The sequence below is a fragment of the Diabrotica virgifera genome, chromosome 9, assembly GCF_917563875.1.
Source record: "Diabrotica virgifera virgifera chromosome 9, PGI_DIABVI_V3a".
Lineage (NCBI taxonomy): Eukaryota > Metazoa > Arthropoda > Insecta > Coleoptera > Chrysomelidae > Diabrotica > Diabrotica virgifera.
The window spans coordinates 124,546,579-124,573,399 of record NC_065451.1 but is presented as its reverse complement, the minus strand read 5'-3'; the positions used below and the strand labels follow the sequence as shown (position 1 = coordinate 124,573,399).

At 31.5% G+C, this 26,821-nt stretch overlaps 2 protein-coding genes across 4 annotated transcripts; one reads left to right on the top strand and one right to left on the bottom strand.

Annotated features, from left to right (window-relative positions):
- Positions 1-17,750: 17,750 nt before the first annotated feature.
- LOC126892671 (putative nuclease HARBI1) lies at positions 17,751-21,246 on the top strand. The gene is made up of 3 exons (XM_050662309.1): positions 17,751-18,328; positions 18,411-18,756; positions 19,525-21,246. Exons 1-3 carry the CDS (start codon positions 18,123-18,125, stop codon positions 20,047-20,049), a joined length of 1,077 nt encoding a protein of 358 aa, XP_050518266.1. The 5' UTR covers positions 17,751-18,122; the 3' UTR covers positions 20,050-21,246.
- Positions 21,247-21,793: 547 nt separating this feature from the next.
- Positions 21,794-26,595, bottom strand: LOC126892673 (uncharacterized). Of its 3 annotated transcripts, none has more exons than XM_050662313.1 (8): positions 26,531-26,595; positions 25,023-25,094; positions 24,325-24,396; positions 24,058-24,156; positions 23,028-23,090; positions 22,494-22,622; positions 22,329-22,409; positions 21,794-22,061 (listed from the first exon to the last, which is right to left on the bottom strand). In XM_050662313.1, the coding sequence occupies exons 1-8, from the start codon at positions 26,550-26,552 to the stop codon at positions 22,024-22,026; spliced, it is 576 nt and encodes a 191-aa protein (XP_050518270.1). In that variant the 5' UTR covers positions 26,553-26,595; the 3' UTR covers positions 21,794-22,023. The 3 variants fall into 3 exon arrangements, with proteins under 3 accessions (XP_050518270.1, XP_050518268.1, XP_050518269.1); XM_050662311.1 differs by lacking the exon at positions 26,531-26,595 and adding an exon at positions 25,297-25,730 and having other exon boundaries at positions 21,796-22,061; XM_050662312.1 differs by lacking the exon at positions 26,531-26,595 and adding an exon at positions 25,297-25,729 and having other exon boundaries at positions 21,796-22,061; positions 24,097-24,156.
- Positions 26,596-26,821: the final 226 nt, after the last annotated feature.

Here is a 26,821-nt window from a genome sequence, read left to right as displayed (position 1 = left end):
ATAAGTCTCATAATCTCCTAGCCATTTTGGTGGCTTTACATTTCTACTTGCTCTACCTTCTGCTCTACTTGTGCTCTGTTCTTCATTTCTTATTTCTTCATTAATACTAACTTGATTTATTTCATTTCTGCGGTTCATTTCTTGTTTTGCAATGTTGTCTACGCTATCCATACCTTCATCGCGTTTGCTCCTAACTTCTCTGTCTTTATCTAGTGTTGCCAATCCTTTAAAATAAAATTTCATTTTCATTAAACCTTACATCCCTGGCAATAATTATTTTGTTTTTATTTGTATTTCACAACCTATAACCTGTAGGTGCATAGCCCAACATTACACATTTTCCTGCCTTATCATCAAACTTACTCCTCAATTCATCAGAAATGTGAGCATAACAAGTACTCCCAAAACCTTTTAAATTTCTAACATCTGGTTTTTTCGTTCCATATTTCAGCTGGTGTAACGTCTCCATCCAGGCTTTCCGAAGGCTTTCCATAATGCATCCAGCTCTTTCCACCAAAGTACGGTTCATCCTCTCTGCCTTACCGTTTTGTTGAGGTGTGTACGGTACTGTATAATCTAATAAAATGTCATTTTCTTTACAAAACACTCTATATTCATTTGAAACATATTCACCCCATTATCACACCTTAATTTAGAAACCTTTGAATTAAATTTTGATTCTACAAACCTCAAATATTCCTTAAATTTACTGAAAACCTCACTTTTATTTTTAATTAAAAAAAGCATTGTAAAATTTGAAAAACTATCTATAAAAGTGACAAAATACTTACAACCATCAATTGTTTGTGGACTGATTAGCCCGCACACGTCAGAATGAATTATTTCCAAAATTCTATTACTTTTTGTCCTGGTTGAAAAAGGTAACCTTGAAAACTTTCCCTGTACACATGGTTCACAAAAATTCACCCCGCCAATATTTATGTCCTTGTTTATTCCAACAACTAAATTCTTTTTAATTAATTTTTCTAATGATTTAAAATTTAAATGTGAAAACCTTTCATGCCATCTAATAATAATAATAATACGAATAACGTTTATTTTCCATGAAAGTATACAATTAATAATAATACAATATTATACTTACATCACAATACAATAATTAATTTAATATTACAATTATTTAATTGTTCTGTACTTTGTTCAAGGTAAATAAACAATAGTGCCCATTAAAACATATTTAGGGTCAAACATATTTGAGAGTAATGGATACATTGTATACCACTCGGGAAAGGCAGAAGGACCCAGACGTAACGGAGTCGCAATCATTGTTAAAGAAGAGATTCGTAACTGTATCCGAAATTTCGTCCCCTTCAATGATCGTATCATGATGATTCAGCTGCAAAATAAACTGCTGAATATTAATATAATACAAGTCTATGCACCAACAGCTGACAAACCAGATGAAGAAATTGAGCAATTCTACAGCGAAATTAAACAAATTCTCCGGAGCACAAAAAAACATGAAGCTACAATTATTATGGGAGACTTCAACTCAAAATTTGGTGCCGAAATCACACAGGATATAACCGGAAAGTATGGACTTGGAGATAGGAACGAAAGAGGGCAAAGAGTACAGTTCTGCCAAGAAGAGAAATGCATTATAGCAAATACTTTGTTTCAGCAACCTAAAAGACGACTATATACCTGGAAATCTCCAGCTGATCAAGAGGGAAAGATAGTCAGAAATCAAATTGACTACATTATCATTAATAGAAGGTTTAGAAACAGTATTACATCTGCAAAAACATACCCAAGTGCAGACGCAGCAACTAACCATAATCTGCTCTGTGCTGGATTCAAACTAAAACTAAAAAGAATAAAAGCCCCCACAACGCAGAAGAAACCTAATCCTCGACTCCTAAGAAATGCCGTAATAGCAGATGAGTTCGGAAATAAGATAAATCGTGAGATTAAAAAACAGTTAGAAAGATCTAAACAAGAAAATATCGGTCAAAATCTAGATATCATGAATTCCGCCATGGTCACCATAGCAAACGAAGTTTTGAAACCAGAAAAAGACCCAATAAAGAAAAAGGATTGGATCACCGATAAAATACTAGACCTTATTCAACAAAGAAGAAATTGGAAAAACAAAGACGAGATTCGGTATAGAGAGATATATCGACAAATAAGATACGAGGTTAAGCGAGCAAAAGAGGACTGGATGGAACAAAGATGTCGTGAAATGGAAGAACTACAAAGAAAACATGACGAGTTTAATATACATAAAAAGCTTAAAGAAATTACCTACACTCAGAGAAAAAGAACTCCTCACTTTATGAGAAACTCCAAAGGTAACATAATTCTCGACTTGGATGAAAAAAAGGAAGAATGGACTAACTATATAAAAGAGCTCTTCCTGGATACGAGGCCACCACTTAACACCACGAAGTATACGAATACTGGTCCTAGTATTTTAAAAGCGGAAGTAGAGAAAGCCATCAAACAGAGCAAAAATGGGAAATCTCCAGGCCCTGACCAAATACCATCAGACTGGCTCAAACTTCTGGATGACGACAATGTCTTACAATTAACAAACATTTATAACCATATATACGAGACTGGAATGATGCCACAGATATGGTTGGAGTCTACATTTATTCCACTCCCAAAAAAACCTAATACATCATCATGTAAAGACTTTAGACTAATTAGTCTCATGAGCCACTCTCTCAAGCTACTTCTTAAGATAATTCTTAATAGAATCAAGCAGAAATATGAAGAGACAATGGGAAACAAACAATTCGGTTTCAGAGAAGGATTGGGAACAAGGGAAGCTTTGTTCTCAATGTTAACATTACTTCAACGATCATGGGAAGTACAGAAACCAATTTACGTTTGCTTTATAGATTTTGAGAAGGCGTTTGATAGAGTTCAACATGATAGGTTGTTTGAATATTTAGGAATGATTGGAATAGATGATAAAGATCTGAGACTTTTACAACATCTATATTGGAATCAAGAAGCTTCCATTCTGGTAGACGGCAAAGAAACAGACAAAATTTGCATTCAAAGAGGTGTCAGACAGGGTTGTGTGTTATCCCCAACTTTGTTTAACGTATACTCAGAAATAATTTTTAATGAAGCCTTGGAAGGACAATGTGGAGTTCGAATCGGGGGAGAAACTATTAACAACATCAGATATGCAGACGACACCGCGATCATGGCTGAAAATATCGAAGATCTTCAATTCCTTATTGATCGAGTCACTAGAGAATGCTCCAATAACGGACTTAACATAAATGCAACAAAGACAAAGTTACTTGTGGTTAGTAAACAAGACGTCGGCCCTATGCAACTAATTGTCAGTGATGAATCAATAACAAAAGTTAACCATTTTAAATACCTACGATGTTGGATAAACGAGACACTAAATCCGGATGAAGAAATTAAAACTCGTATAGAAATTGCAAGAGGAGCATTTATGAAACTTAAATCTATTCTGAGCAACTCTCAGCTGAACTTACAACTAAGAATCAAGTTCCTAAAATGTTATGTGTATCCTGTATTACTATATGGATGTGAAACCTGGATCATGAAGGTTAACATGATGAACAAATTAGAAGCCTTTGAGATGTGGTCGTATCGTAGAATGCTCAGAATATCTTGGGTTCAACGCATTTCAAACAGAGAAGTCTTAAACAGAGTAGGTCAAGGCGAAGGTGACTTAATGAAGATGATAAAAAAGAGAAAACTTGAAAATCTGGGGCATATAATGAGAGGTAGCAGATACAGGATGCTGCAGTTAATACTCAATGGAAAGATCGACGGAAAAAGAGGAATTGGTCGAAAGAAATATTCATGGCTCCGAAACCTTCGTCAATGGACTGGCTTATCAGCAGATCAATTGTTACATGCCGCACAAGATCGAGAACGATATCGGCAAATTGTTATGGAAGCTACCCACGCCTAAAAATTTGGGCACGGTACTTAAAGAAGAAGAAGAAGAGCCCATTAAAACAATGAAGTTGAGCATGGGCCAAATTTTTTTTATATTGTTCATTTATATTGAGCTTACATTAAATTTTTATTTAAGCGATTAAACAATTTTACATAATTTAACAATTTTATTAAGTTAAAGAATTTTTCTTAAGCGATTTTAATTAATTTGGCAATTCTATTTAAAAAAAAAATTGACATAAAAAAATTTTCTGCAAAGGAGAGATATTTCATGCTTATAACAATTGATGCATATATTTAATCTGAGACTACCAACTTTATTTATTAATTGGTTTCAAAAAGGTGGCTGAACATTTGCCTGTGATTTTGTTTCAAATACCTACTAAACAATTTCTTAATCATTTTCAGGGAATTTATAGTGATTAGGTATGTTTTGTAAATTTCACGGATCAAATTGTAGATTCTTCCTTGTAAATACTCAAAGTTTCGTTTTCCAATAGTTTTCCTTGCAATATTTAATCTAACACAGGACTGTGCTCTTGTTCTTGTATTATAGGTATGCTCTAATGGTGTGACTAAATGTTTATTTTTGTATAGATTGGCAATTATGGTAAGAATATATAATTGTCTTGTATCTAACGTTTGAGATTCGCTATATAGATCATTACTAGAGTATCTCGAAGGTCTATTGTAAATAAATTTCAATATTTTTCCCTGGATAATGTCTAATTGGTTTAGGTGTGTATTTACAACTCCACCCCAACTAAGGATTCCATAACGTAGACGCGATTCTACCAAAGAATAGTAAATAACCTTTAGATGATGGATATCCAGTATGTTACGTAAATATCGAAATTTGTACAACAGACATCTCAATGTTTTACAGGTTTAGTTTATGTGTATATCCCATCGTAGATATGAGTCGATGTGAACTCCAAGGTATTTTGTATTACTTACTGCATTAATATTCAGATTTTGTATTTTTATAAATTTATAATCTGGTAGACCTCTCTTATAGCTTGTAAATGGAACATAAACCGTCTTATCCATATTTACTGTAAGAAGTTTGTGGTTAAATCTATCAATAATTCAAAAAATGATTGGGTTGCATGTGTGAGTCCATACTATTGTAGTAAAGAAAAGAGAGACGTTCTCACAAACAATTTATTTTACAACTGACGACCGGTTTCGCTGTCTACAATATTCACAGCATCTTCAGGTCACGGTAAAAGTAAAATTAAATGCTACAAATAACAAAAAACCAGAGTTAGTTAAGTGGTCTGGTTGAAATCAAAGGGTAATGATCAAGCCAATATTAAAGTATATATATATATTTATGCATACATATAAATACTAACATGTACGTAAATATGGTTTACAACCCTCACACTCACATACATGCACGCATTCAAATGTAGTGGCAACAAAAGTATGTTAAGTATAAGTATAAATATAAAATATACACTTACTTTCCGGTATAAGGGAAGAAAATAGTAGTATTCAATATCATACTTTTTCTCTATATTATGCTAAAGGGAGAGACGGTAGAGGGACAGATTTGAATGTAATGCATTAACAAAACCAAAATAATTGGCAGGAGCTTGAGGGGATTAGTAAGGAAACACGACATTAAACCGTGAAACCAAAAAAAAATTGTTAGTTATATATAAAGTGATGTTATTTTATATATGTGTGTATATTTTAATTTAGTCGGGATTATTAGATGTTGTTCTAGATGTTCAAGAACTAATAGATGTAAGATTGGTTGTGCAATTTTCCTAAACCAGAATTGGTCAGTTGTGTATTAGTTGTGGTGTGATTGTGAAAATATTTTAATTTGTTTTGTTGGAGATATTGAAATTAAATTGAACAATGTAATTATGTAAAAATTTGCTAAAATTTTTTTAATATTAAAAGTGTCAAACAATAAAATCATTAATAAATAATTCAGAATTAAAGTCAAGTGTAAAGGTAACTGTACATGAAATTAAATTTATAGTAATATAAAGTTATGATTATTTGTACATCAATGAGATTAAAGTTAGAAAAAGGTAGAAAAAGGCAAATATGAAAAATCATTCATTTATGTTAATATCTGTTGAATGTAATAAATAGTTGAGTAGATTGAAAGTTAATCTCAAAAGATCTTTGAAAAATTTACCTGGTTGAGCTGATTTATATGGTTTCTTTGTAAAGTTAAAAAAGTTTTGAAAAATTTTTTTGTTTTAAAGTCGATAAATAACACATAACAGATTCTCGAACGCACACAAAGGAGATTGACATAACAGGAGTTTGGGAATTTTTGATGAGGAAAGCAATCTGTGTACTACTACATCTTATTTCTTTTCGATTTTTAAGAAATGTAAAAATTCCTCTAATTTGGGTTTATTTACAAAGAAAAACTCAAATGTCATTGAGAGTGAGAGGTTAAGTTAATGTCTTGTCAGTTTGCGATAAAATATATATTTTTTGACAATATTGTTAATGAATAATATTGGCTAGATCTAATACAATTTTGTGCAATACTATGGTGTAGAAATCAATCTAAACTGACATATTTGAAAATTACTTGTGGTTACAAAAGATGAATTACAGATAATTAACAATACTGGGGGGGAGGGGGGTTTGTATTCAAATGAGGAGCAAAAACCAGGGTGTAATGTTTTGGTTTTAAAACTCATTAAAATCAGATGGATTTATTTGAAAATCAAGATAAATTGTGACCTGTATAACTGGAAATTTACTCTAAATAAATGTAAATAAATAATTTTTTTAAATATTTTTTAAAAAATTTCAAGCAAATTCTGTTGGTATCGTTTAACTGTCAAAAATATTTTATATTATAAAGTTGGTAGATTGTTAAATCATCTGTTTTACAGCCGGATATGAAGAGTGGGTGGGTGGGGAAAAACTCATTTAAAAATCGGTTGTTAGATTTTGTTCCTCCTTTGAAAAATCCCCTAGCGAGTGAGTTCCTATTATAACGAAAACAATACCGGTAAGTTGAAATTTAAATTTTTACGGTTTTTACGGTATGTGAAATCAACCAAATTGTAGTAGATCTTAGAAAATATTTGAGTTCATAATAAAACACGTGTTCAGCGATCTAGTACAGTCTGAATGGGAATATTTTGTATTTAAATGGGATTCAAAAAACATGTGCAGCTTTAATTCATGCAGTTACCAATGACATCCAAGTCTGATCAAATTCTGTAATCACAAATTCTGTTAATTCAACCATTTGGCACGCAATTCGGTCGATACAGATCAAGTTTCCGTACCAAGGCTTTGAGTCTAATTTAATTTTAGTTTGTAGATAATGATGGATAATTCAGTTATATGTCAAATAGCTCAGCACGTGTGTCCTATACGATGGTCTACGAAGAAAATTTGATTTACAAAACTTAGAATTTTCAGAAAAAACCCTTTGCATATCCAAATTGGTTAACCACGTGGTCATAAGCATAATGTAGCGGTTACAATTACATTTACATATGGGGTGGAGTTGATTTTTTTAAAAAATCAATCTATCGTGTGGACGACGATATGAAGTAAGTGGTGAGTTAAGAAATTTATTTGGAGCGTAAATTTATTAAATTAAATTAAAGTGTATAAATTATTTTGGGTGAACTGGTATAAGTTATTGAAATGTAATAACCAAGAAAAAATAAATAAAAAATATTTCACAAGATTGAGTTGTTGTAAGCTATGGTGTTGTGGGGTTGTTATAGTTTATATCAAAACTGAATATGCTGGTATATAATCCAGTTCTAACTGTGCATTTAAAGTTTGTCCTTGAGGGTTATTATTTGATCTTAAAATTTCTAAATGTTCCAGGTTATTAAGTTTGAAACCTTTATTGCAAATATGGAGTATGGAGAAACCTGTCTGTGGATCGAAAATATGGTTTGAACGAAGGATATGCTGGGAAAAATGTGATTGGCCTGCTGTTGAGCGATCTATATAACGAAGGTGTTCCTTTAGTCTGATGTTGAAGGACCTAAAAGTTCTTCCTATATAATTTGCGTTACAATCTGTACACACCGCCAAATTCGAGTCTATCACGATTGTCCTTGTTATTAAGGAAAACCAACACTAAGTTAATTTTAGTTTTAAATGCAATGTGGCAATAGTTTTTGAAAAGATTAGCTAATTTATATGAGAAATCACCTATGTATGTGAGAGATCTATATGGTTTCTCACAACTTTGTTCGGCAGTAGGTTGTGTATAGACTTGGTATTCTAGTAGTCTATTTGTTTTTTTTGTGTAAAATTTTATTAATCAAATTAACAGGATACCCATTATTTACTGCAATCTGTTGAATTATTTTAAGTTCTTTATTAAATGAAGTTGGTGTTAATGGGATTGAAATAAGACGGTTGATATAGCTGTAAAAAGCAGACAACTTATGTTGTATAGTGTATAGGATGATGTGAATCAGCAGGGATGACAGTACCAGTGTGGGTTGGTTTTCTATAAATCTCAAAGTCAATCGTGTTATTTTTTATGGTCAAAGTTAAATCTAGAAAATTTAGTCTTTTTGAACATTCTTGAATCTCCAATGTGAATTTAATTGAGTGATGGAGAGTGTTAAGATAGTCCAAGAAGTTATGTAAAATATCAGTAGTTCCACTCCAAATTATTAAAGTATCATCTACATATCTGGTATAGAATTTAATATAATCCGTAAATGGGTTATTTTTCATTATTTTATCAGATTCAAGATCGTTCAAGAAAATGTCGGCTAATATTGGTGATAGTGGGGAGCCCATTGCGAGCCCATCTGGTTGAACATATGTGATGTTGTTAAAATTGAAAAAATTTTGACTAAGACAGACACCCAAAAGCTCCGTGTATTCAATAATCTGACCTGGGGTGTAGCCGTCATTCCAAAGGTCTACGGCTATGATGTTAATTAATTCTTGTATAGGGATATTAGTAAACAGATTAGTTACATCTAATGAAATTAGCATGTCCCCATTATTGAGGGTTACTGTTGTTATTTTCTTAGATAAATTTAGATTGTTTGACACGACATAATTGAGCTTATTAGTATATACTGATTTTAAAAAATTGTTTAAGTAACTAGCTAAAGCGTATGTTGGTGAATCAGAAAAAGAAACCACTGGTCTAATCAGTATATTCTCGAAAATATCAGTTTTGTGTATTTTAAGGAGACCGTAGAGTCTAGGAATGATGTTTTTGATCGGTAACAGTTTCTTCTTTGTGTTTTTATCAAAGATTTCAGTTACGTTGTTGATAGAATTTTTAACTTTGGTAGTAAAAGAATTGATATTAATTAATTATGATAATAATTCATGAGTCATTAATAAATTTAGTCACTTTTTGAATATAGTCTGTGGTCTTTAGTATTACTACTGTGCTACCCTTATCAGCTTTGGTGACTGTCAGGTTGTTCTCATTTATTTTCTGTTCTATTGATTTAATCGTATCCTTAAAATCTATACGATTTCTGTAATTACTACCAAATCTGTGATTAAGATTTAGTTTTCTTTTTTAAGTAAGACCTTAACACCATTCCTAATCTCTTCGCTATTATCTAATGGAAGTGACTGTAATAAACTTTCACATTCTACTCCAAGTAGCTCTAGATTTTTTAAGTGTTGTTTTCTAGAATTTAGAGGGGGGTTATATTTGAATCCCTTTTGGAGTAGAGAAATTTCATTATTTAAGAAAACGGTAGTTGAATAATTTTTAAAAATAATTTTTAAAAGGGTTATAAAAATCATGTTGTGTGGAGCTATTGAGGATCTCGTCTGGGTCATTAGAGAAAGATGAGTTATTGCTATGAGTTTGATCAGATGTTTCATTCAGACTGTTAACTGGATCGCTATCTAAATGTTCATTAATATACAAAACAGAATTTGTAATACTATTAGAAGAAACATTAACTATTTCTAAATCAGTTTCATTGTTACTAGATGAAAGTAAATTACTATGATTTAGTGTACCTAAAAGTCTGTTATCACTGTCCCTGTGTGTATTAAATTTTAAATTACTGATTCTATTGTTTAGCTTACGATACTGTCTGTTCTTGAGAAAATCTGTAGTACCATGAAGATCGCACATCCAATCATCGAACTCCCATGTTGTTAGTTTACTGTGTAGGTTGTCGTATATTGTTTTCAATTGTATGTCGATGGTGTATATTTGCTGGTATAATTTCCTTATCTCTTCCCTGATACCTGCCCAAGATCCGTATATGCTTAGTTTTTGCAGTGTTAAGATTGATGTCTCGTAGTCTACCCTTAGCATAACTTGGTAGTAGGTTGAGCCTTAGACATTGGTTGTTAAAGTAGATCTTTGATTTTTGTAACATTTTCTTGATGTTTAATTCCTTATACCGGTGTAGCAAAGTTGCTAGTCTTGCATTATTCAAAAAATGAATGGGTTGCATGTGTGAGTCCATACTATTGTAGTAAAGAAAAGAGAGACGTTCTGACAAACAATTTATTTTACAACTGACGACCGGTTTCGCTGTCTACAATATTCACAGCATCTTCAGGTCACGGTAAAAGTAAAATTAAATGCTACAAATAACAAAAAACCAGAGTTAGTTAAGTGGTCTGGTTGAAATCAAAGGGTAATGATCAAGCCAATATTAAAGTATATATATTTATGCATACATATAAATACTAACATGTACGTAAATATGGTTTACAACCCTCACACTCACATACATGCACGCATTCAAATGTAGTGGCAACAAAAGTATGTTAAGTATAAGTATAAATATAAAATATACACTTACTTTCCGGTATAAGGGAAGAAAATAGTAGTATTCAATATCATACTTTTTCTCTATATTATGCTAAAGGGAGAGACAGTAGAGGGACAGATTTGAATGTAATGCATTAACAAAACCAAAATACTTCGTTTTTTCAATACTTTTAATTTTGTAAGGAATGACACGAATTCTACCTTTATGGGACTGTCAACTTGTCTACCCAGTGTGTATATATTATTTATTTCCGTCTCGGTGATGGTTAAATTAAGAAGATTGTTCAGTTGATCAATGATAGTATGAATTTGTAATTCCTGTTTTTCTCGAATAATACCAAAAATCACTGTTATTTTGTCTTTTGTACTTTTCAGATATTTCTATTTTTTCCTTAAATATTCATTCTCTTCTTCTAGATATTTTACTTTACTTTGTATTTCTTCAATTTGTAGACTTAATCTGACTTCTAAAGCACTAATTAAATTTTTTAAATCGACATTTACTTTTCTTATTTCATCCAATATTTCATTATTCGTAACTTCAATATTTTCCGTTATTTTATTCCGTATATATTTTAATTAGTGTATTACCACTTAAATTGTTTAATTTGGATTTAGATAAGAAAGTAATTTGCCTTTGTTTTTTGATTATAAGTAACTGCTTCGAATGTTATTTTTAAGCTTATGAAAAGTTTATAATATTTAAAAGGACAATATTTATTTTGCTTTTTTATAGGATTTTTGTGATAATAATCTGATGTTTCACTTACGAATGGGTTGTGAATTTAATCCTCTATATTTTCCAAGTTGCATCAATATTTAGTACCAGTACCATAACACTTGTTTTCTACACACACGTAGCCCCACATTAATAAATCCTTTATTTTGGTCATTTTGGACAGAGTAACATTTTTGTCGAACTACTTCAAAATTGATCTTGTATAAACCATCTATTTTACCTAATCCTATTAAACAACCGTTCCTAATTAATTTTACAACACCATTTTCAAAAATTACAGTATCTGAGACAGTTCTAATCGTTTTACAGAAAGTAAATTTTTTCGTAACTGTGGTACATAAAAAGCATTTTCAATTTTACATTCTACTTGTCGACCACATCCATTGCTAAAAACATTAATATTTCCAATACCAACTGCAGGTAAATAGTTACCATTTTTTGCTAATGGTATATCTATAGGTTTATCCAAAATTACCAAATCTGTAAATATAATTTTATCATTTAGTAAGTGATCAGTACATCCTGAATGAATCACAAATTCTAAGTTGTTCACTGTTTCACCATTAACTACATTTTTACCTATTTCAGTTATAAAATATACCTTGACACTTCATCAGTTATATCATCAATCTCATGTGACCCGTCCTGCTGTTGGGTGAAGTTGCTTCTATGCATTCCTCTGTTGTGATGTAAGTTTCTCGAACCTCTATAACTGTTACCTCTATTTGACCCATTTCCTCTAAAATCATTCTGAAAACCTATTTGACTCTGAAAATTTGATCTGTAATTGTTACCTCTATTTGACCCATTTCCTCTTAAGATCATCCTGAAAACCTCTTTGACTCTGAAAATATGTAAATCTGCCAGACTCTCTTAGATAACTTCCTCGACATTCTCTTTTATAATGGCCTCTCTTTCAACACCCATAACAAGATGTGTCGACATTGAAAGCAACTTGTTCAGCACCAACTACTCGACTTGCACTTGTACCCAGGCACCTCTTTTCTTCTTCACTCAATAACCTTTTCTTTACCTCTTCACATGATAGTATACCAGGCGATAAATTTTCGATAACTGTTACCACAGTTTCATAGGATTTTGGCAAAGTTAACAGCAATTTACATATTATATATTGATCTTCAATTTTTACCCCAGTGGCTTTTAACTGTCTCAGGACTTCCTTAAATTCGCCAATCAGTCGTTCTAATGACTCACCTTCTTTCAATTTCATGGACAGCAACTTTCTTTTTAGGAACAGTTGTCGTGGTAGCCCCTTTTTCTCGTATTTTTCTTCTAAACTTTTCCACATATAGTAGGCCTGTCGTTTGTCCCGCAATATCTCTAACTGTGCATCGGAAACACATTGAACAATTATTGATTTACTCTGATTGGGGTACGAAGGGAACCATTCTCGTTGGAACTTTACCGCGCTGAGCAGATGGGACGTGAATTGTAAATTGTAGAATTCCCTCATCTTCCTTAGTATCAGCATCCGTATGGCTTGCATATCGTAGAAGCCTCGGAGGTGTAACCAGAGAAGGTTCCCATTGTTTTCATTCTGGTGAGGTGTAGAATAGCATTATGTTGTTTTATATGCCATTAGAGTGAAAACTTAGTCTTGTATCTATGCCATTTCGTTCGTTGCAATCCGGGACTGCACGCTGGGGTTTGTTTTGGTTGGATCAGGGAGAGCAGCATATGTGCCTCCTGATGAGAGACTAATAAGATTCGAAACCGGTAGAGGTGCTTGCTGCACTCTCTGATTGGACTAGAATATGGTTCGGCTGTATTTTCGTTTTGTAACGAAATTGAAAATGGTTATTCATTTTTGATTTACATTTATTCTGATTGGGGTACGAAGGGAACCATTCTCGTTAGAACTTTACCGCGCTGAGCAGATGGGACGTGAATTGTAAATTGTAGAATTTCCTCATCTTCCTTAGTCTCAGCATCCGTATGGCTTGCATATTGTAGAAGCCTCGGAGGTGTAACCAGAGAAGGTTCCCATTGTTTTCATTCTGGTGGGGTGTCGAATAGCATTATGTTGTTTTATATGCCATTAGAGTGAAAACTTAGTCTAATTATTTATTTGGCTTTATTGTTGCATTTTTGTAATTTTTTCATCTCGTTCTCGCTTAGACCTGTTGTGATTGTTTCGCCTTTTACACACTCTAATACTTCATTTTCTGCCAATATTATTTCCATCCGAAACTTCCATGATAAGTAATTCTCACCTGTTAGGGCCTCAATGTTATACATTTTTCTTTGTTCCATCGTGTACATGTGTATAACCTATATTCGCTTATTGATACCTTATTATTATTTTTCATCCGTGAACAGGGCCCATAACCTTTTGTTTACTTTAATCATCAACTAATCTAATTAATAAAAGAAGCTGCTTTCATATTTATCCTTTATTTCCTACGATTATATTGGATTACTACAAAAATACAAATTCATCCCTTAACATAAAATGTCTAACGTCTATCATCTGTTAGTTCTCTTCTTCTTATTAGAAAAAGGACAGGAAGGAGGTTTTTAACGATCTACAACACTGCTGAGGGCCCACGTCCACCCTCAATCTCAGTCCACTATTATTTCCATTGAAAATCGTAAAATTATAAGTAGCAAGTTTCGTTTAATAAAATAGAACCGGATTTGTCGGATCTGTTGGAACGCACAGGACCTGTTGCGGGTCAAAATTACAGGCGTGTATGGTTGAGTTATTTAACACAGCGGCAATTTTATCAGAATTTTTTTTATCTCTTGCCCTGTTCTTTAGTTGTATGTGGCAATCGTAGTTCTGCTGTAGCGTGTGCTTGTCTGCAGGATTTGCTCTTTCATAAGTAGTACATGTCACATACTGGTCTTTCTTTGGTGTATGAAATGATAAATTAAAATGATTATTAAATACTTGTCGGGAGTACGATTCTTTGAGACAAGTTTTATTGTTTACCATGCGCTCTGATTGATAAAGTTTGAACATGGTAGAAATATTCAATTTTGGATGTAAGTAAAATCTGTTTGAGTATTTGCGGCAATAATGAGATGCCATAGTGGGAAACTTTTTGATATGTTCTTTCAAAAATGTTAGTGATTCATCGGGTATTTTTGATGTTCCATAGCCGCCCCTTCTATCATGTTCAGTAGTAGTACTATTGGGGAAACGTTTTTTAATTGCAAAATTTAGTACTCCTTTTTTATGCCTAGAGTTGTAAAACATTGTCCTACATACTCTTAGACGAATATTTTCAATAGTTTCATTATTACTTAGATCCGCTTTATAAAAAAAATGGCGCTAACTTCACCTACATCGAAAGATGTTCATTCCAAAGGTGGCTATGTGTTAATAGCTACAAATGGAAAGACGAACTACGTTCATTGTGTACATAGATACTAATGGTTCTATATATTCTGGCGCCAATTTTTAAATTAATGCAATTCGCCACATTTGGAGCAAAACTCAAAATAATTACGCGGTGTACTGTGTAAATATCTCATAAATGGAAAAATTGTAGTTAGCCACATTTGGAACCAAGCCATTGATATAACGTGTATTTTTGCATAATATTTCACCCTGAACTTTTTCGGGTTTTTAAAATTGGTAAAACGTACTTTTAAAAATAAAAAACCGCATTGTTTCGCTTTTTTGGCTTTTTGATAGAACCTTATACAGGGTGTTTAAAAAAAAGAACACCGTCACTAGGATAGGTAAAAAACCGAAAAATTATTGGGGTTTGCTTAATAAATTTCAAGATACAGGGCGTTAAAGAAAACAAAATGTTACACATTTTTTACGTGTTTACCGAAACTACTGGCAACATTGTAATAAAATTTGGCGGGTTTTAAGAGGTCTTTATTGTGCATCTTTTTACATACAATTAAGCATTTTATATGTATCGTTGGCGTGCATACGGGTAATTGTCTGAACTTTTTGAAGAAATAAGATAGTACGCCACTGAAATATTTTAAATTACCAATCATTTTATTTTCATATAAGGTGCATGAGAATTCACGTCCAGGAAACTGTAGTTTCAAGTAATCTTGTATATTCTCCATGGTATAGGCTTTTTTGTATTTTGTGGCATATACCCACACCTTATTACCCGCTGAAACTTCTTTATGTGTGTTACAATCTCCAACAATTTTAATGCATTTATTCCTATTTTTATTAAAATTTGAATCTCGTTCATTTTGTGATAGCAGCAGTAGCAATCTGTTGTTTTGTGATATGATTTGAAAAGGATTCTTGTTTACCTGCTTCATTGTGTTCTGCTTTTTAGGATTTATTATTATTTTTTATTTACATTTGAGGCGCATCAACCTAAGTGGTTGTTAGCGCCGCTTGCTATTACAAAGGGTTTTGTTTACAATAATTGTTGATACATACATAAATTGACATTGAAATACATAGCTTTTCATATACATGGATTGTTACCTACATATATTTTAATTACATTGATTTTTACAATTCAAGACTTACGCATTTATCTTTACCAATTTTATGAAAATTGGATTTATTATTGAAGATGGAAACGTCGCTTTTCGTGTTGTTGGTAGAAGTTCCCTTATTGATATTATTAACGTCAACATTAGTTTGGCTTTTTAAAAGTTGAATAATAAATTCTTAATTATTAATCGTTCTTTCAAGTTCACTTATTATCCGATTTGACGCATCTAACTCAACTTTTGTTACTTTTAGGTCTCATGTACGTGTACTCACCGGTTCTGTGTGGCTCTTACCATTTTTTCGATATATTCGTTGTCAGATTAAAAAAGTCCAAGTTTTCAGTCGTTTCCAGATATCTCACCACTTTATCACTTATTTCAAGATCATCAGACACTTTTTTCAATGATTATACGAATTAAATCGCTTTTGTTGAGTTTATTTAGTTCCTTGCGAACTTCATCTACAAGCGCCATCTTGGTACTTGGTATCTAGAATCGAAAATATTTAGCTATTACTAAGGTATTGGATTTTGATAAGAGCTATGAATTATGCCGATTTAGTAAATAAGTTTATGTGAAATTTTCAAGGTCATAGCTGTTTCCAAAATTGTAACAATAATCTGTTCATTATCCATCAAGCGAATTAAAAGTAATTATGGTTTATTTTTTAACCAAAAGGAGTAAACTAAAAAGACAGACTCACGCCCAAGAAAGTCACTAGAAATATCACCAAATACATATTCTTTTTTGGTTGATCATGTCGGCCCTCAACGGTAATCCATAAATATTAAATTATAATATTAAAACGTCGCTAAAGAGTTCTAAATCTACTGCTTTTTAAATAAAAGTAGACTAGAAATCTAAAAATTAAAGGAATAACACAGAAAACACAAAAAATCGCCGATATAACTTAATTAACCTATGAAATGCCAATACTGTTAAAATTTGATAAATGTCATTAGTGTCAAAATTTTTTAACAGTGGAGTAAACATGCCTGAGATTGGACCAATTACAAACAAGCATTACAGGGCGGTAAAGTTGAATCGCTCCTCTTGGTTTAAAAACAAACCATAGGATAAAGACTTTTACAATTAAACTATTGACTATAGTCGCATTTAACTTAAGAATAATTGTTTGTCAAATCCTTAAGATAACAGAACGCATTGTAAGAACTTGACCTAATAGACGGAGAGCTAGAGCCGAAAAATCATCGTCGTAAGTAATATGGAGTTTTTCCTGTGAAACGTGTCCATTGTATATTGACAGTTATGACCCCTTTCAGGCTGACACCTCAGTGGATACAGGAAGTAGCAATAAGGGATGAAACGGGAAAGTTAGTGCAGTCATTAAAGGTTTTCACCTCCTATTTTGTTAATCCTCCATCGATTTGCATGAAAATTGGTGACTAGTTAGAGCATACCTCAAGAAACAAAACTGATTTGGTGCCATTTGCACTTTTACCCTGGTGGTGAATACCACCCCTTCCCGCGGGTGAAAAATATTTTATTAAAAATAACCCCACAAATCGATAGAGGGACAAATTTTAAGTAAAGTTTGTTATATCATGTTATTAAAATAAATCAATACTTTTTGAGTTATTAAAGATCAAATATTTGTCTATTTAAGAGCATATGCGTGAAATTACGGATAATAAAAAGAACATGTTAATTAATTGTATGTTAGTAAAATATTATTTTTATATAATTTCGATATTTAATTGAATTTTGTTTTCATTATAAACTGAATATGTCCAGAAATTGGGGGTGTCCAATAATGGGTACATTTGACATATTCGAATACACTTTAATATCGAAATAATATAAAAATAATATTTTAGTAACATACAATTAATTAATATGTTCTTTTTATCACCCGTAACTTCACGCATGTGCTCTTAGGGCCGATTTCTCATATCGAGTTCAACTCCAGTTTAACCTGAACTTTTGGTGAACGACAGTTAAAAGTCAAAATCGTCTTTCTCAATTCCCGTTCACGCGATTTTGGTGGTTTAAACTGCGTTCAATTTGAACGGTGAAATTCGGCCGTTCAAGGCGAGTTCAGATGAACCAAAGGTTTACGCATGCGTAGTATTATTTCAATTTGACATGAAACGCTGTCTTGTCATAATAAATAAATATAACCTATTATTTTATTATTGTTAATTTTACTTGTTATTACAAAATAGATCTGCTGTGGATATTATAACTAAACATATTTGTTTGTGTTTATTTGGTTTAAAAAGTAGTGTTGAGAATAGAAGATATATTATAATGGATTTCACGAGCGACGATGAAGAATTTTTGGAAGTAGTTGAAGAATTGTTGGAACCTAACAGACAACGTGTATATAGGACTCGTGAAAATCAATTTGAAAAATGGGATGATACCGAATTTAGGAATCGTTACAGAATGGGAAAAGCATGTGTTGAACAGATTGTGGATATGATATCGGAGGATATTTCTTCCAATACAAACAGGTAAATAATAGAATATAATATTTTATACTTCTTTGCAAATAGGTATTAGTACAGGAGTAGTTATAATATATTATTTTTTTAGGAATGAGGCACTAACTTCAAGCGAAATGGTTCTGGTTGCATTAAGATTTTTAGCAACAGGTTGTTTTTTAAAAGTGTCTGGTGACTTACATGGTGTTAGTGAAAGCAGTGTTTGCAGGGCAGTGCATAAAGTTTGCCATGCAATTGCGATACGTGCAAATAATTTTATCAAAATGCCCAGAACACAGGAACAAATGTCAACAGTAAAAAATGGTTTTTATTCAATCGCTAAATTTCCAAAATGTGTTGGGGCTGTTGACTGCACACATGTAAGAATACAATCTCCTGGAGGTGACACAGCAGAACTCTACAGAAACAGGAAAAATTTTTTTTCTTTCAACATTCAGGTATACCAATATATCTAACATATTGATACATTTTTGGCAAAGTAACGTAAGAGACATTTTTGGCGAAAATCATGTTTTTCCATTAAACTAATGCTATTGTTGTTTAGAAGGCACTGCCAAAGTGTAGTAAGCCTAGAATTTCTTTATACATAATAATATTACGTATTATGTATAGACTTACATAATAATATACATATGTATAGACTTACTACACTTTGGCAGTTCCTTCTAAACAATAATAGTGTTAGTTTAATGGAAAAACATATGATTCACCAAAAATGTCACTTACATTACTTTGCCACAAATCGATATAAATTGTAACTATGTTTATATATATTTACAGTGATGAGAGCGCTAATAACCGGCAGAATAACGCAAAAGATGGAAAACATAAAACATTGCGAAACAAAAAGGGATGAAACTAGTGGAGGTGGAAATTATTGATACAAATGAATAAATTAACATTACATTACATAATTTCCCATCTTTAGACGTATCGGAAGAGTATGACAAGTGTCACTGTGAATTTTATAAAATACTCCTGTCACAGACGTTTAAAGGTGTGAAACTATGTAATGTAATGTTAACTTGTACATTTATAACGATCATTTCCATTTCCACTAGTTCCATCTCTTTTTGTTTCGCAATGTATTATGTTTTCCATCTTTTGCGTTGTTTTGCCGGTTATTAGCACACTCATCACTGTATTATATAAATATACCTATATATATATATATATATATATATATATATATATTTTCATTTCAGCTGATTTGTGACAGTGAGTTGAATATTCAAAATATTGTTTGTCGCTGGCCTGGAAGTGCACACGATTCGCATATTTTCAGATCTTCGAGGATCAAAGAAGAATTTGAAAATGGTGATTTTGGAAATTCAGTTATTGTAGGAGATAGTGGTTATGGCATAAAACCTTATCTTATTACTCCTTTAGCAAATCCACGAACTCCAGCTGAAAATTTGTTTAATGAATCGCAGATTCGCACAAGAAATCCAATTGAACGATGCATTGGGGTATGGAAGAGAAGATTCCCTGTGTTAGCATATGGTCTTCGTGTGAAATCTACAAAAGTTGAAGCCATTGTTGTCACATGTGCTGTATTGCATAATATTGCAATGGCAAACAATGACAATATGCCTGATGAGATACCATTTTTCCAGCAATATGTAGCTGAAACTTTTGTAGAAAATGAAATAAACATGTTCAATCATAATCGTGATAATACAGTGAGGTTATCGTTAATTAACTATTTTGATAGTTTGATTGAAAATTAACTAAGTTTTTTCTAGTCCATGAAAAAGAGTTGTTTTGTGGGTTATAATTTTCTAGAAAAAGATTTCTGCTTTGTGATATTATGTATACTCCATCTAATTTATTTACCGTTGCACGTCATCCGCGTCATAGCCCGTGACGTCACATGATACCAACACAAAATATTTAGGCGGCAGGTGTGTTCTTTTTTGCACTTTGCCGAGTACACTGGCATTACAGCCACTAGACATATTTTATTATATACGCGTGGAAATAATATTTAAAGAGTTCTATTATTGTCAACTTAAAGAAATACACAATAATATGTTTCATTTAATTTGTATAAATGGATTATACAGCGTTTTTATGAAGCACATTTGTTCGGAATACACTGTAACTATAATCGAATGCAGGTGATATTTAGGCATAAATTGGTAACATTTATTTGACAGTTGTGGTGATGACACTTCATATTTGTTTATATTCTTTACTATAAGTATTTCTTTCATTATATTTACCTTTTTTATTATATACTTTAACGTAAGATTATAACTTCATTCTTGTTTTCTATTTCTAAAGTTTTTATTTATTTACATTGAATATTAATTTGTTCTGCTGTATAATCCACTTCCGCAAAAATTGTGTGATGTATTTGATTTAAAATGAATTCAAGAATTTTTTGTAATTGGGCAGCAATGTCAACTTAGATCTCTAACGTAGATAATGATGTGCAACGGTAAGTAAATTAGATGGACTGTATATTGGTACACTTGATTTTTTTTTTTGGTATGTAGTGAACTTTTATTAGTGATTTTATACTATAGGTAATTATTTATGTTTTAAATCCTAAGTTTTATTGTAAATTTTAACTGTTAATGGGGTTATCCCGTATAATAATAAATAAATATACTCTTCATACATAACGGTAAAGTTATTAGTTTTAGAGATATCTGAAGTTAATGAAATGGCACTGTTATTTTGATTAATGTATTATGCCTCTTCGTTTTTAATTTTAAATATCTCTAAAACCAATGATTTTATCGTTAAGAATTAAGAGTATGTCATTTACATACAAAGAATAACTTATTTCATCAAATTAAAAAAGTTTCCCATATGGTGCCGACTTAATCGGACACCCTGTATATATTAAAATATTATAATAATTTTTTTCTATGGCTAATTTTATAATTATAATACAAATATAGTCTTCTCATTTTAAATATTTTCTTTTTATTACATTTATTCCTACTCTGTATTTATATTACCTGATAAATAAATAAAAAAATTTTTTGAACCCAGTTTTTTTATTTTATATTTACAATTGTGTAACCCCACCAAGGAATAAACTGAAATCATTTTGTATTAAAACATTTTGAATGTTATTTATATCTAACACAAAAATTGAAATATTTAATTACATAATATACAAAATTACTGTTATAGTCGGTTCGCTAAACTCAGACACAACTGGCTAGTGATTTTAGTAAGTAATTTGGCAAAAAAAATAATTACTAAATGGTTAATAATTACTAAATAGTTTGTAATTTTGGCAAAATTGGCCAAAAACATAAACATTACCTACTAAACTCCCTAGCCTGTTGTGTCCGAGTTTAGTGAACCGATATAGTAAATTTCCGTGTGTTACAATGCATGCCATTTTTTAAAGTAGCATTCAGTAACTGGGTTGGGTAGTTTAAAAAAATTATAGGGATGGGTACTACAAACACATTAATGTACTCAAATAATTTTTATTAATTTTATTTTTTTAAATATTTTTTCATTATGTCTTTTCTTTCTTCTGCTTCTTGTTCTATCAGTGCCATTGTCTTCTCCATCAATTCCATTCTTTTCTCATGTTCCAATTTATTCCGTGCTGCTTCCTCCTCCATCATCGTGATTTTCTTTTTGGCCACTATTCCCATTATCAGCATCTTCCTTTCATGCTGTGCTTTAAGGCATGAGTTTTGTTGGCGTATATGACCCTCCTTGGCTTGCCCTCATTTCGCCACTGTATTTTTTAAATTCTTTTTGGTCCCTGTAACAAGTGGAAAATTTTTACAATTAATGAATTAAATTGTTTTTTATTTGTTTTTCTTTTTTTTTTAATTATTTACTGGATGTTATGCTAACGATAATACAAGTTAAAAATGAATTTTTCTTGAAAATAATATTAAAATAAAATGAATATTATGAGCTAAAATTCAATCTTCTTCGATCCTTAACATACTCAGGCAAACACTGCTTAAACCTTTCAGTAATCTACCTATTAAAAAACTAAAGTTTAAAAATATTTAAGTATTACCTAAACGAAGCGGTTCTGCTTTTTTCTGCTTTAGCATCTTTGGAGTATATGTTGACCAATCCTCTTGGCCAATAAGAGATTCTGTAAACGAAACATTTTAAACCAACTTGTTTATAATATGGAAAAATTACTGTAACTAAAATTACTGTACTAAATGTAAATTACCAGGGTCATTCTGTTGGCGATTTTCGTTTTTAATGGGCTCGTCTATAATAATATATTCTTCGTTCATATCTTCATTGTTAAAGATATCTTCATCGCTGCTTCCCACCAAAAAAGAAATTTCTTCTATTTCTGAAAAAAAAAAAATTTTTAAATTAAACAAGTATTCTAAAATATCAATATTAATACCTATTAGCTAACTTTCATTTAACATAATATTACTTGCAGTAACAGCAACATACATATATACTAATGAACCCTTTCCGGAATGAGTTTTTGTTTGCAAAGATAAAAATATAAAACTTGGAAGTTGAGTTATATGATTTTTTAAAAGGTTTATAAACAAAAAATCTTGCTCATAAACTCAATAAAAAAAATTTATGTTTGTCAAAATGACAATGGTGACTCAAGCGTCGCACATGTGAAATAAATACCCACAAAAAAATTTATGTTTGTTTAAATGAACATGGTGACTGAAAGGGTTACATAACATATTATATCTTAAACATAAGTGATACGAATCAAATATTTACATACCATTTGTCCAAGAAAGCAAATCTTCCTCCCTATTTAGACCTTTAGCCTCTTGCATTTCTGTTTCTGCAATAAAATATATTTTTAAAATTGGCTAAGTATTCCAAAATATCAATATTATTATTGGCTAATTTTCATTTAACAATATGTTAAAGGGCATAATATGCTAATTTTCATCTAACGTAATATGTTAAATGAAAATTGTAACATAATTAAATGAAAATTAGCAACTACATGCAGTAACAGCAACATATCGACAGTTAAATACAATTTACACGACGGTACATAAAATGTACAACTTTTCAGGAGAACCAAAAAACTTCTGCTTAGTACACATTTTTTTTTCTTTTCTGATGAACAGGTGAACTCAGAAACAGTTCTGTTTCTGAATAAACGAACAGTTTTGGCACGTTTGTTTCAAAGTAATAATTAAATAAATACAGTAAAAAAAACATGCACTAAGCAGCAAAGTTTGTTCACTCTCCTGAAAAGTTGTAGATTTTGACTTATGATTTTTCAGTATTTAACCATCAATATACTAATGAAAAAACGTTTATCTCAAACATAAGTGAAATGAATCAAATATGTACAGTTACGATCATTGAATAGTTTACAGTACAGGCTTACGTATCTAGGAGCTGATTTTTTTAAATTTTACCTCGTTTAAATGCATCTTTTACGTCAAAGTGACGTTACCAGTGGTGTATCTAGAATAGGTTGATTAAAATTAAAAAAATCAAAATAATATAAATATATTTTATAAAATTTAACAAAAACGCCAAGGGCCATTAGTTGTCGAGGCATTAAGCTAAATAAAAAAAATTAACAAAATGGAAAGCATACAAAAGAGATTTTTGGAGGAGTTTGATATTGTTTTATTTTATTTTTCAACACGCGAAAATTTTTGAGAAGTATTGACTTTTTAAAATTTACTGACTTTGACATTTATCAGATCTGTATGACACTGCAATTTTACAGTATTACAATATAAAAATTAGGGTGTAAACTATTCAGTGATCGTAACTGTACATACCACTAGTAGAAGTAAGCAAGTTTTCCTCCCTATTCATACCTCTGGCTGTTGATGGCTTTTGCAGACCTTTGGAGGTGGAGGGTCCTGTCATTGTTCTTTCTACAACAATAAATATTTTTAAAATTGAAATAAGTATTCCAAAATATCAGTTGTATATTGGCTAACTTTCATATAACATATTACATGCAATAATGGCAACAGAACATATTCTAATTAAAAACCTTATCTTGAACATAAGTGAAGTGAATAAAATACATATATACATACCACTTGTAGAAGGAAGGAAGTTTGTCAACCTATCCAGACCTTTGGAAGTGGAAGGTCCTGGCATTTTTCTCTCTACAATAAAAAACATTTTTAAAATTGAGTAAGTATTCCAAAATATCAGTTGTATATTGGCTAATTTTCATATAACATACAAGGGTTTAGGATCACACAAATGTAACTACATTTTTAATATTTTCGTTATTTTTGTGTACAGACAGACATATCAAACTTCAACCTATTTAAGATTCAAATGAACGTACATTCACCTTCTTTCGTTCTGATTTGCAAATGCATATCTACATTATTTACATATAATGTTCAACCCTGATATGTCTGTACACAGAAATAAAGAAAATAAAATGTACAGTCGGAAAAATGAAAGAATACCCATGAACGAACATATAAAACACGCTGTATTTTCCTCTCACCGTGTCACAAAGAAAATTGCCCAGCGTAAGTACATGTAACAATAATTATTACATGTACTTGCGCTGGCCAATTTTTTGTGTGACACAGTGACAGGAAAATACAGCGTGTTTTATATGTTCGTTCATGGGTATTCTTTCATTTTTCCGACTGTAGTTACGTTTGTGTGATCCTAAGCCCCTGCATATTACTTGCAACTGAACATGTGCTAATTAAAAAACCTTTACCTTGAACATAAGTGTGAAGTGAATAAAAAATACATATATACATACCACTTGTAGAAGGAAGAAAGTTTGACAGGCTGTCCAGACTTTTGAAGGTGGCGTGTCCTGGCATTGCTCTTTCTATAATAAAAAAATATTTTTAAAATTGGATAAGTATTCCAAAATATCAATAATACTACTCATTACACTGACAGTTCATTGCATGACACACACTAACTTTTATAGTTTTATATAACACATTATTTGCAGCAATGGCAAGTGAACACATGCTACCTATTTAAAAAAGGTTTTAAACTAATATAATGGAAAAATATATACATACCCTTCGAATCGTAGTCATAACTGGACTGTGTACCAGTAATTTGCGGGCCTATGATCTCATGTAAAGCCTCATCGGTGTTTGTAAAAACGGGATTTTGTGGTGGACCCCCGCCAGTTCCACTTGCGTACTTCTTTATACCCGCAAATTTTTGTTTGGTCCGTTTTTTGATATTCTCATATTTGTTTTTAAGTCCTTTTACATCCCTCGTCGTTTCCCCACTGACGGAATTAAACTCTTTAGTGAGTTGCATCCACACTTCCCACTTTATTTTATTGTTACTCGTATCGGTTTTTTTGCATTCAAGTATGTCCTTATATTTAAGTACTAAATCTAATAGTAGAGTTTCCTCGTTTTTGCTAAAATTGGTAACGCGTTTCGCCATTTTAATAAAATCACAAACACGCAAACAAAATAAACAATACCACGCTGTAATTAGGGAATCCAACGATCTGTCAAACTATTCCAATATGTCTGGCGATTGGCATGCAATACATTGAAGGCATATGATAGTATAGTGTTATTTTAGTATTTTAAAGTAATTTTCGTATTATATGTCCATGTAAGTATTGCTAAATACTTCTGTGACATAGTAACAAATATTGCTTACGTCAATAAACTTTAATAAGTAGTTAAAAAGTTTTAACTAAGTAATTTGGAAGATTGAAGAAAGCTAGGTTAACAAATTTTATGTTTTATAAGTTTAATAAAAAATAATATTGAGCATCCCTAAAATAGATTTTAGGTAAAATCATCGGGGTAATATATATTTTATTATTTTAGGTACTTAGTAATACCACATTGTATCTTAAATTTGAAATTTTAATTTAAATAAAGTATCCAATAAAATCGCTTGTGTGCAGTGTTGCCAGAGAAATTTTTGTAAATGCACCGGAATGACTGGAATAGTGACACAAAGTACTAAACCAACACATTTTGTACAAAAACTTAAAAAAACGTCGTTCAATATTATTTGAAGCAAATTTCTTATGTCACAAAATTTTAGGTTTTTACTTTAGGAGACTTTAGTATCAAAAGTTTGGTTGTTAATTGTATCAAATTGGTACAATTTTAACAACTCTGGCAACGCTGAATTGCCTGCCATACGCCCTGTCATTAAAAATCACGTGGTTTGGATTGCCTAATTAAATAAATTTAATTTAAACTGTCATGTCAAATTTCACGTCGCCCCTTACCAACATGAAGCATACTTCTACCAACCTACCAATAAACTTACTAGAATCTAGGGATTTTTGCATTGCCAACGAAGATTAAGCCGTAGAACGTGAACCACGACTGAACTGCCAATGAGAATTGGATATAACCGAATAACCTAAGATCACCGTTGAACCGCAGTCAGTTGAACTGTAGATTAACGTAGTTATGAGAAATCCGCCCTTAAACAGACAAATTCTTTAATAACTCAAAAAGTTTTTGTTTTAAAATCATTTTTATGTTTTCCGTTAGCCATAGAGCTTTGGGTTTAGTTACTAATGAGTCTTTAAAAGGTGCATAAACATCAAATAAA